The following is a 12,293-nucleotide window of genomic DNA, read 5'->3' as shown; positions in this document are numbered from 1 at the left end:
GGCTGGCTTTTGTAGCCATAAATAGACTAATTCTATCTCCTGATTAGTTGGAATTTTAAATTAGGCACTTTGAAAGGGGAGTTTCTACTGAAATACCAAAAATCAAAAGCCACTGTGCACTGGAGAAAACAAATTTACACTTCGTTTACAGGAAAAGAAATCAATTAAATAGTGATCTTGTGTTTCTATTTTCATTACTTAAAATGTAGATTAGTCTGTAAAACTGCAACCTAAAAATAGTTGATGTTTTGGATTATTTATTTTACTGCCGCTTTAAAATTTTGAAAAAAGCAAAATTTTTACAATCTAATACTATTTTAGAAAGTTTCAAGCATACATGATATCTCAAACCCTGTTTCAAAAGCAAAACAAAATGCTAGACAGTATGGCAATAATAGTCTGTGAGTGTTTAACAAAGGAGTCCCACACATGTTCCTCTATAGACCGAGAGTATTCTCCAAGCTACAAAATGTATGTGAAATGATAAAGAGATGGGGCCTAAGGACTCCAGTGGTTTAATTTTCCATTTAACACAACCTTTTTGGAATCAGGGATGGAGGCAGATAAGAGCAGTCTTGTTCTAACCGCTCTTTGCGCTGAGTGCCTGTTCCTGGGAATTGTGCTGTGAGGGTTGGAAGTATTGAGCAGTACCTGTATGAAATTTGAAATGAGGGCTAAGATTAGTGTAGTTGGGAACTACCTCTGAGTTCCTTTTTCAAAGGAACTGTATTTTTATCGCAAAAGCAACGTTCCTGCTTGTTCAGAAGTGTGATTATGAGCTGCAAGGATTTGCCTCCACAAAGCATGATCTAGCACTAGAGAAAAGCAATCATCATCACATAGGAAAACCACAGGCCTCCCTTTTCCAGAGGAGTGCAGTGGTTTTGCTCATCAGTGTATTTGAAACATCTGGGAGGCTTTCCATAGTTTTCTCCATTTTGTGTTTCCCTTGAATTCGAAATAGTGCTTAATGGTCACAACTGAGTACTTAAGTAAACAATTAAAACCAAAAAGAGCATCAAATTACAAACTGCTGCAGAAAGTGTGTTAAGGGGCCAGAATTCCTTTTCTTTTCCTCATTGGATGAGCTAACTCAAAGGGAACTTTTTTAAGGCTAAGGCTTCAGAATTAGCTAGAGAAATATAGTGAAATTCTAGGATAAGTATTTAAATTATGCTAAACAGTATCCACTAGCAGCCTGTTCTCTCCCTCCTTTAATATTACAGTTCTTTTTATGTGAGTACCTATATTGCCATTGAAAGTGTAGTATTTCGACACCTATTTAGAAAGCCTGTCTATCGTTTGGGTGATTATACTAATGATTTTACAGGTGGAAACTTTAGGGCCAGAACACTTAAAATACTCAGGCATAAAAGTAGAAAATGAGCACACAGTTTGTAGGCCATACACTGTTGTAGGTCGTAGAAGACAGTCTTTCCTCTGCTCGAGTGTTGCTTTGTTTCATAATTGTAATAGCAAATGAAATATAGATATGAATCCTTTGTATGAAGTAATTAAGGTTGGGTCCTATAGCATGGATAGGAAAGATTTTTATGGAAGGTTTTCACGGTATTTCCTAAAAGTATAGAGATTCTATTGTGTCCTGCTCAAAATTGCTGTTACACCACTACTGTTCTCAAGGAAGTACCTATAAAGCATTAGATCTCTTCTCTGTGCTACTTTTGAAATTGAATGCTATGGGTGGATTATTTTCTAGTGCTAGACACAAAACAGAGATTAAGGACTAGAAAGGATTGCATGTCGTTTATTGACAGACTACACTGAGGCTATAAACCCATTGAGAACTGAAAAAGAGACTATGGTGAGAGATATTTTCAGTTAAATTAGAAATATGAAACTTTTCAAATAAATTGGATTTTTGGGGTGTCCCAAGATCTATGGCCTACTGATTTTCTGACTGGGACTATTCTGGCCCAAAGAACAGCCCATCTATTGCTGTACCTTGCAACAACTGGCTATGGGTTTTAAGAGAGCACAAGCTGGTCATTCCTGGGGAGTCACAAACAGCCCCTTTCCTCCCTTGCCGTGCTGCACTTGTGGGAGGCCAGAGGAGCTACTGGCAGCTGCGGAGGCTGCGCCAGCTCCCACCATCACAGAGCTCCTCCAGCTCTGGCTTCGTGGCCAGACTTCTCATGTTGGCAGCTGCTGTCAATGTCTGGCCTCTTACACATATCAAGCAGCCCAAAGGATAGAAAATCTGAACCTTGTTTATTGAAGCAATTGTTTACAGTTCCCAACTGCAAACTCATGTAACTGAGCAGTACTTTATTATAAGATACTCATGTGCTAATCTATATTTCTAGCATGCAGTTAGGAAATAAAATAGTAATTTATGTATTAGTCTGGGAACTTGTCCTAGACAAATAATTATTTTTTATATAGGATCATCACAAGGACTTCTGATCCTTTAGAGGAAACGAAAATAGTGCATTAATAGAATGGTCTTATTTAGTTATGTAGCAGTTCTGTAGAATTTTATGGGGTCTTAAAACTCCTTATGACCTTCAGAGCACGCTGCTTCATAACTGATTGAAGAAGGAGGTTTAAGCAGCATTTTGTTGATGCAGGGCAAAAAATGCAGTATTAAATTCTATAGGTCTTTTGATGTTGATTTTCTGGGTAAGTTGGTTCCTGAGGCAATTATTAAGCAGGCTGAAATTCCAGCAGTTGTTTTTTGAAAACATATGCAAAATTCTGAGTTTCTACACTGAAGTGTGCCTAAACAACCAGTGGGGCTTTAGAAAAGAAACACTGTTCCTTTAAAGCTAAAATGAAATTTAAAGCAATCTGTAGAGTGATATTATTGGCTGCTTTGGGGTTATTTTTTGGCTCTCATGCAGTAAAACACTAAATTGCAGCTATTTGTGGTGTCAGAGTTCTTTGTTAAGCAAACAATGTGTTTGCAGGGAAAGATATTAAAAGTCATTTAAATTGTAGTTAACTTTACTGCAATCCTTACTGAATGCCAGAAGATAATGCAACTTCTATCTCTCAGCATTGTGCAGTGTGATCTAATTACATGCTACCTACTATCTATCATTTTAAGAACTGGAATCCCATTTAGTTTTAGGCATCTAACATAAGCTAAGGCCTATAAACTACCTTCATTTTTCTATATAACAAGTAGACAGGGAGAGAAGTCTCCAGAGGTGATCCAGACCTTTGCTGGTCCAACGTGTCTTGGGATATTTCTTGCTTTTCACTTGCTAGGAATCATAATTGTCTAACACAGGCATCTCAGATTCCTAATTTCAGAGGAGTTAAAAAAAAAAAAAAAAAAAAGCTTTAGCACCCGTAGACTATTTCCTTACCGTCATCAGTGTTACTGGCACCTTCTTGGTTCAGCATTTTCCTACCTCTTTTTTTGATTTTAAAGTTTCCGTTGACGGTAATTCCTCTTCTGCACTTACCTGAACCTGTTGATGCCCAAATTTTTATCTCACAGTTCAGGATAATGGCTAACATTTTCAAAACAAGGGCATAAAGCTAGGCTTCTGGGTCTGCTTTTGTTCTTTTCAAAGACACTGATATTTTCAGATGTTACTCAGAGCAATACATAACTATACCCAAGATGTAGTGCAACTCATGTCCCTCAGTTAAGTGTGTTTGCACCTGAATGTTAGTTGCCTGGACAGGAGGGATCTTTTAGTCCTGCTCTCTGTATTCGTGGTACCTAAGCTACATAGGTACTTTTAACTGTTAACAAAATCAGTAAAAGAAAAAAATGAAACAGAACCCTGCAAGCCCCATACTTTCCTTTGATTAACAGTCATAGAAGTAGGTTCTAAAAAAACAAAACATATTCACTGTGGCATACTTTTGTTAAAATTAGTTCGGAAATAGAACTTGCAATGTTCACATTTGGAATCTTAAGTCTCACAGAGCACCATCCTTTTATGCCACACAGTATATGGATTCTTGCTCTTAAGGCAGGAACTTTTTTTATGCTTTTCTCACCTTCATTTCTTTAAGAGAAGGAATCAACACAGCACACTATTTCAGCTCTTTCAAGCTAATACTGAAACACAGCACATTGCTGCTTCATACTGCTTGGCTGTGTAGCCTTCTGGATCTCTTCCCACTGTTGTTGAGAAACTTGTTTCTGTAATCTCCCCAATCTCTGCCTTATTTCCTTACTGTTCTTCTAAGCTCATTTTTCAGCACAGTTTGGCCTGAAATGGCCAAGTTATATCTACAGACCTTCGTGCAAAATTACTGCTGTCCTGGAATGAGGCCCATGCCTGATAGCTGCATGACTAGTCAGCTCTTCCAGCCTGTACGTTTGGGAACTGGGAATTCAAACTCCAGAACTTGTTGAAATAGGCTCTTCTCAGGTAGTTTTCCTGCCTGGTGATACTTGGCAGATATTTGATGTCTAAAAGACGTGTTAATAGATCAGGTTCTTATTATCACTGAAAGACAATCTTCTACTCTTTGAAAGTCTTCTTAGAAGTCACATCTCCCCACTACACTGGCCTTAGTGTTTGTTTGAACAATGTGGGACCTCTATCAACAAGGATCTTCTTTGTTTTAGACGAATTTCAGGCCATAGGAGACTTTCATCTCAGCATGGCAGTGAGGTCAGAGAATTAGGAGAGAATGGAGATTTCCCAGAACATCCCACAGGCAGCTGCTTGTGTGATGGCCACAGCTCAAGCTGGTTTCATATAGACTGGAGGCACTGGTTTGGAAGACTGAAGACAGGATTGTATTGTCCTACACCTCCAGAAAGACCAATAGTGGGTACAGAATTTTAGAACGTGAATGACCACGTCATATTCTGTCTTCAGACCTAGCACCCATCCTTCCATGCCACTGTTCTACCTTCTGGTGGTCACTTCTAGGTGGGAAAAGTATTGCCTTCACCGCAGTAGCCCTACACTTGTACTGGCTCTTTGGGCTGAGCCACCCTATGCATACTGCTGCCTGAGATCTGCCGTAGCACCTGCAGATCCTCTGCAGATGTCACCCACAGCAATCACATTCCCAAAGTCATGGTGGGCTCTTGTCCAGCAGACTTCTGCAGCAGGCAGTGGAGAAGGTGAGAGTGCCTGGAGTGCACCAGCAGACTCTGCTCGTCCTGATCACTTTGTAACTGTATTTCTCTATAATCCTTCTCTGCAGCCTTCTCCCTGCCACCCCTACCCCATCTCCTGCCAGGATTTGGCTCTTGTCACTTCTCAGACTCTTTCTTTGTAATCTAGCTGCTTTCAGAACAGCCTCATCCTGGGCTACACAGCCACACAGCATCAGACTTGGCCTTGCACTAGGTACCTGACAGAGCGTCTTTGATGGCACTTGCATCACTATGTGTTGCCTATCAGGTATTTGCTGTGATTTTGTTATTTGTAGGGTTATCACTCATTTTGCAGGCTGTTACAGATTACTGTAGGGAAAACGTTGGTGCTACAATTGCCCTGAGCTTAAAACACACAGGATATTTTGCATCTACACTTCCAGAATGCTGGTTTGTGTGCAGATACAGGATGTGGATAGTGCTTTTAAAATATTAGAATATGGACACCTCTTGGTGTTTTTTTTTCCTTTTATTGGGACAAATTAAAATATTTCCTGATAAGTGAGCATCTCAATGCGAATGATTTTAAATATCAAACATATCTCAAGCCATTCCTGTATATAGTTTTTGTTAGAATTGCTGAGACATAAATGTTTTATTTCTTACTCAGGTTTCAGTTGATGGCTTCAGAAACATTGCCAATGGCTGCAGTAGGATTCAGAATTTGCTAATCAATGATATGCCAACTCTCACAGACAGATGTATTCAAGTAAGAAATTGAGAATAAATGTGTGTTTTGAGAACTTTTCTGATATTCGAGCTGGGTTATCCTCTCAGACAAATTCAAGGAAAATTACACACTTGCATACAATTTAGGGGAAGAGTTCTCTCCTAAGACACTTTCAAAAAGCTGCTATCTAATTATATTTACAAATCTTGTTAAGAGTCATTTCCAGAAACTTTTGAGTATCTTTTCTTCTTTTCTCACCTAACTGTAATTGAAATAAGATCTCCCAGTTTATAAATGAGAGACACCCATTTTTTTCTGTGCTGTATATAATACGTGGGAACAACAATCTGCTATTGATTACTACACAGAATTCCCCATACAGTAATTAGGTCTGCCTAAAATATGCAAAACTTAATGGACCCATGGTATGGGAAATTTTTTTCAGGATGCTGCAAAAATAATTGTTAATTAGATCACTGATCACAGATGTCAGCCTTATTTCATGCCTCCAGTTGCTTACTTCTTTTTCTTGTGTTCCCAATGATAATAAATACATACAGAATTTCAGTGTTTTTTTTAATTTAGTGCTGATGGTCTAGAAAATTTTGAAAATGATTGTAGCTTTGTAAGAAATTATAACATTAGGTATTATATACAGAACAATTGCTGATTTTTTTTGTAGTGTGACACAGCACAGATATATGATTGTTGTGTTTCATCTTTTTCCTCGTAAAGGCTTTGGCTGAAAAATGCGAGCAGATTATGTCTGTTGTCTTCCTTGACTCCCCACATCTATCTGATACAACTTTCAGAGCTCTTGCAGAATGTAAACTGATCAAGGTCAGCATTGGAGGTAGGTATTATATTTAACTCAATTATTACAATAGTATATTTTAAAAATTCATCCAATTCATTTGAAGCCAGTAAGAATCCTTCAGCTGATTTCAGTGGCCATTTGGATTGGGCCCATAATGTGTCTGCTATGTAACTTGCATCTTTCCATATTTCAACAGGAAATAATCGAATTACTGATTTAAGTTTCAAGTTGATGAGTAAATGCTGCCCGTACATCAGGCATATTCATGTGGCTGATTGCCAAAAGATCACAGATGCTGGGCTTAAGATGATCGCACCATTGAAGTATATTCTTGTACTGAATTTAGCAGACTGCATAAGGTACTTAATCACATCCAGTTTTCTGCAAACCTTGTTAAGGAATTTTATTAATGATGATTATATTCCTTCTGTGTTCTTTAGCACATCTTTCAGTTTTAATGTTAATATGTATACCTCAATATTTAAAAAAAAATGTTTTATGCATGTAGCTTTTGACTCCTATAACATATTATCAAAAATCCATTCATCAGTGATGACAAAAGCTCTAAACATTAAAAAAACAGTACACCTGTAATATAATACAAGGAAGCTAGAAACGCTGCTTATCTTAAAATTTCTGGGGCCTTACTATATTCTAGGGATTCTGCTTTCATATATAGCTGAACTAGCTTTGTTCTTCTTATAAAAATGCGATAATATTTCTCATAAAGGCGCTGAGAAATCCTGGAGTGGTACCATGACATCGTGATGGTAGCTGAGGGGTGTGTTTGGGACAGCTGCCTGAATTTTCTGGTTTAACATTTAGATAGCTGGATTTTCCAGCCTGCAAGCCAAGCTGCTTCTTGGGGTGTGAGGGTGCATTCGTACACGTGTCCACTGTCTGAAATGCTAAATAATCGCTGAATTCCCTTGACAAAACTTCTAAAGCAATGATATAGCTCTTGTAAAACTGCACTATTTTGTAATACTTTGGCAGACATTTGCAAAAGCTTCAGCCTTAGCAAATTTGTAGATTGTAACAAATCTAAACCTTCTAAAATTTCTCACAAGAAAGGATATGCACACATGCGGTGCAATGACATGCAGTGGCTGCCCAGAGAGGTTGTGGAGGCTCCTTCTCTGGAGATCTTCAAAACCCATTTGGACACAGTCCTGTGCCACGTGCTCTAGGTGACCCTGCGTGTGCAGGGGGGTTGGACTAGATGATCTCTAGAGGTCCCTTCCAGCCTTAACAGTTCTATGGTTCTATGGATTAAGTGAAACACTTTGAGAAAGAACTCGGGTTAACTCCTCAGTCAATGCAGATATGCAGAACAGTAACTACCTACATATGCAACATATCTCTCTTGCTTGTGTGTTAGAAGACTATTTTTCTTTTAAATTATTTTCTTAACTTAATGAAGACATTCATACAAATATTACTCGGAAATTTTTGAACAGCTTTTTGTATTTTTCTGAATATATCAGTATTATTTTCCCCTTGTCTGCAATATAGGCTGCTGAATCAAATTTATGTTGAACTCTAGGGAGCATGAAAAAATGCATACTTCGAATTTGAATATTACTTCTATTTCTCTTTTAGAATTGGTGATGGAGGTGTAAAACCATTTGTAGAAGGTTCTTCAGGTGCTACCCTAAGAGAGCTGAATCTGACTAACTGTATTCGTGTCACTGATGCTTCTGTCACAGAAATAGCACAAAGGTACCTAGTCCAGTACAGTATTCTGGTGTAAGTAGCTGATAGGCTTTTTATATATCTTTAATTTTATGGTTCTCAATATGTTAACAAATTGATAAAATCATATAGAAAATTGTGCTAGATTAATTATTAGGTCTTTTGACCTTATAGATCTATTAAAATGATCCATCATATGAAAAGGAATTCAAAAATTTTGCCCATAGTAGCGAACACCTGTAGCCAACTTGCCTATAAATTGGGAAATACCTTCTCTGTTTTATTAGTGGGTCACATACATCTTTTGTGTATGCATGCCTTTGAGCAGCACCATGGCTGAACTAATGGCTTACTGCTCATTTCAATGCCAGAAGAGTTATTTTGATTGTGTACAAAATATGTTTTTAATTCCTTTTTTTTCTTACAAAAACATCTACCCACCAGTGAGAAGGATTTAATATAGTGTTGCTCATGTGGAAAAGATGTAGAATCATGTTTCGTAATAATTTTGTAGGACCTAATAGATTTCACATTTACTTCAGAAGAATATTTAGCAAGTCCAAAATGACCTAATAAAATGACCTAATACATGACCTAATGTAATTCAGAAATCATATATTTGAAATACAAAGAAAAGTGGTTTTCCTCTACCAAAACACTGAATATTCAATTTAAATATTTTATTTTTTGGAACTTTTTACATGACTTTGTATGAGCTTATGGCATTAATGTGTAATGACTTACACATTACACTTACAGAAAATAGTACCAGAGAAGGAATTTTCTGATTTTTTTATTTATTTTTTCCTACATAGAACTCAACACGAATTGCTGGCATAATGGTTCAGAAACTCCTAAGTATTAAGGATTTGGTCATACTGCTAGAGCGTTCCCTTAATAACTGCGTTCTACCCTTAATCTGTGTCCTGAACACAGATGCTCTGTTTGAGGAGTCACATTTCTTGGGTCGTCTGCTTCAATTATGGGAATATGTGTTTGCTGTTCATGGTCTGTAATAATTGTAATGCTTTCCCATTATGAGTGTAGTTTTCAAAAGTCAAAAATATATTTAAAAAATATATACCGTATAGTTCTGTGTATATATATACAGTATAGTTCTCATCTTCTGAAAATAACTCTGTTATTCTGCAATAACTTATTGCAGAATCATATTTCCTGCAGTGCATTTCCATAGCAGAAGCAGAAAACTTACTTTTCTGTTTCTTATTTAATTTAGATGTCATAATTTGACCTACCTAAACCTGCGTTACTGTGAAAATGTGACTGATGCCGGAGTTGGAGCTTTGGGAAATATGTCCTCCTTGATATCCGTTGATATCTCTGGAACCAGTATCTCAGATATGGTATAAACATGCTAAAAGAATAATAACTGTGTTTGTTACCTATCTAGACTTTCTGAAAAGAATACAAATAAAATACAAACCAGTGGAACTGCAGTATTATTAAAACATATTTTACAAACATATATAATACTATATTAGTCTATATGTCATCAGTACTCAATAAAAGTTAATTCTCACACTGAACAATTCTCAGATTGGACAGTGCTCACCTTAGAAATTGGCAAAAGGAGAGAGTTTGGCTGCTGTGAAAATGATCTGGAAAAAAAAATGGAAATAGAAATATTTTCCTACTGGATGATTAGACCCGAGGAAAACTGAAGGACTGATATTTTGAAATGTTAAATTTGTAAAAACATGTTTTTACATGAAATAGATTTTGATGAAAAGCCTCGAGTGGCTGCACTGTTTTATACTGAGCTCTAGGACAAAACTGCTCGTGAGAGCAGCACTGACAAGGTGCCTTCACAGTGTCAAGTCCCCAGGACCCTGGCAAGTGCCAGAGAAAGTTAAACACCGCAGCCTCCTCGTGAGATGCTCTTGGCAGTGTTTCGTGCACAGCAGGCTGAGACAGAGCTGCTCTGCCTTGGACATTTGAGACAACTTCTTTTCACTGAGCACAGAAATGCAGGAGAAACTTCATGAAGAAAACTATAGTCATATAGAATATTTTCCAGTCACTCTTCAAACAGAATTCTAACCAGTAGCTTCATTGTTTGGCTCTAGCACAGGCTTTGTTCAATGTAATTAAAAAGCCTTTATCCTTCATAGAGGCCTAAAAATAACAAGTGAAATTAAGTTAAATAAAAAGAGATAGGAAAACAAGAAGAATTTAACTTAATGTATTTAAAACATCATAAAATCATTGTTGATTTCTTTTCATAATATGATTTATCTGAGTGAATCTTATAGCATCAACTATTAGAATTCCACAATATTTCAGTGTAAACGTTTTTGTTTTCTCTTTGCCTACCACAGCCAGTCTTTTAAAATGCTGTGTTGCTGCTTCTTGCAGTTTCCATGCAGCACAACCCATGCCCTTGGCAGTAATCCAGGTGCTTTTGCTCATGCTGCATTTTTAAGGCATTGGGTTTCTTCCCTCCCACAAGGCAGATAAATTAACCCTGCAGATTGACCATTCATCAGTCTTGTAATTTTCAACCTGATGCTGGTGCTGCCTACAAAACTGTCATATTGGCTGTGCTCAAGTATATAACATTCACATATGCATAATAATAAGTACATTTTTTAATGTTAAAGCATATTTGAAGAAATGAAATCTTTATAATTAGTTTAGAATTAATTTAGAATTAGCCACTTTTGTGTGCTGTGAGTTTATTTTTATGTATTTTTATTACATAGAAATGAAGTTTAATTAGTATGCCTTTCAATTTAGACTTTGTAAACACTATGTCCAAATTACTGTTAAGAGCATAGACAGTGCTTGCATGCAGCAATCAGTACAATTATCTTGTGCTGATGAGAAACTATAACGTCCATATGCTTTCCAGAAGCCTCTGTGTCAGATTTCTGTGGCTTTTGCTGTACTGCCATTTGGAGTTCAGCATTTGTGAAATTCTGAGTGTCTTATACGCCAAGATCAAAGACTATTGACTAACAAAGCCAAATATCCACTACGACAGTCTCAAGGAAGTACCTGATCTTCTCCAGCTGTTTTTAATGCCTGTTTCTTGACTGCAGTATTGCCTCCCCATATCTGCTCTTCTATAAAGGAGTGGAACCCTATCTTTCTGTATCTTTTGTTTTTGTAGGATGTCAGAATTCAAGTTATTTTTCTTCTCCTGCTTGTATGTAGGCCTTAAGCACTTCATGCAAATGTAAGCCATAGCTTAGCATTCTTCCCTATAGATTTTCCATTAAAACGAATGCCAGGATATTTGATATAACAAATATAAGCATATGTAAGCTCTAGGATATGCAAACACTCTTTGAAAATATTAAGATGTGAATATGTATGAAGTTTATATATAATTCTCGTTCTTTTAGTTTACATTGCAAAAATATTTCATTCTTTCTTAAAAATTGAAATGATTTTGATAAATAATACACATTTTAAAGTCCCAGTAGTAGTTGTTCTGTTACTAACTATGACAGTTATTGTTTAATTCCCTAAAAACTAGAAGTATGTTTCTTAGAATTAATATTCTCTCTTAGGGACTTTCTTAGTGAGATTTAGAAATACAAGATTTGCAACCTTAACTATATTCTTTCTTTTTAAAACAAGCATACAGTGATGTGCAAAAATATATACTTATTTGAAAGAATTAAATTGAAAGCTTTAAAATGTTCCAGAGATTTCCCTTTTTTCCAACTATCTTCCTATTCCTCATTGCTTTCTTTTACCATTTGCTCTTTTAAACTCCTTGGAATGGAGACTATAGGGTGTGGAAGGTTAGATTGTGAGTCTTGAACACATTTCTATGAATTAATAAGTAATATTGTAATCAAATTTTTTTTTTGATGTTGTTGTAAAGACATAAAACATCTGCAGAGTTTTTAAACGTCTGTTACAGAGCTGAAGGCCAGAACATATATGCCTTTCTTATAAAATCAGACCCAGGGATGGGGAAGAACTGCTTCCATGCATTGGAGCCGCAGTATATAAGCTATGTGCAGTAACCTATAGCTATG

General features: G+C 36.7%; 1 protein-coding gene across 1 annotated transcript in view; it reads left to right on the top strand.

Moving 5' to 3' along the window:
- Window positions 1–12,293, top strand: part of FBXL13 (F-box and leucine rich repeat protein 13) — a 79,245-nt gene that overhangs the window by 45,545 nt on the left and 21,407 nt on the right. The window contains exons 13-17 of the mRNA XM_088533252.1: window positions 5,709–5,807; window positions 6,504–6,621; window positions 6,782–6,944; window positions 8,188–8,307; window positions 9,518–9,644. Coding sequence (XP_088389378.1) covers window positions 5,709–5,807; window positions 6,504–6,621; window positions 6,782–6,944; window positions 8,188–8,307; window positions 9,518–9,644 — 627 coding nt within the window. The remainder of the gene's footprint in view (window positions 1–5,708; window positions 5,808–6,503; window positions 6,622–6,781; window positions 6,945–8,187; window positions 8,308–9,517; window positions 9,645–12,293) is intronic.

The sequence above is a fragment of the Tinamus guttatus genome, unplaced genomic scaffold (genome assembly GCF_059628265.1).
Source record: "Tinamus guttatus ecotype Peru unplaced genomic scaffold, ASM5962826v1 Tinamus_guttatus_pri_ptg000489l, whole genome shotgun sequence".
In the NCBI taxonomy this organism is placed as follows: Eukaryota; Metazoa; Chordata; class Aves; order Tinamiformes; family Tinamidae; genus Tinamus; species Tinamus guttatus.
This window is presented reverse-complemented; position numbering and strand designations above follow the sequence as displayed.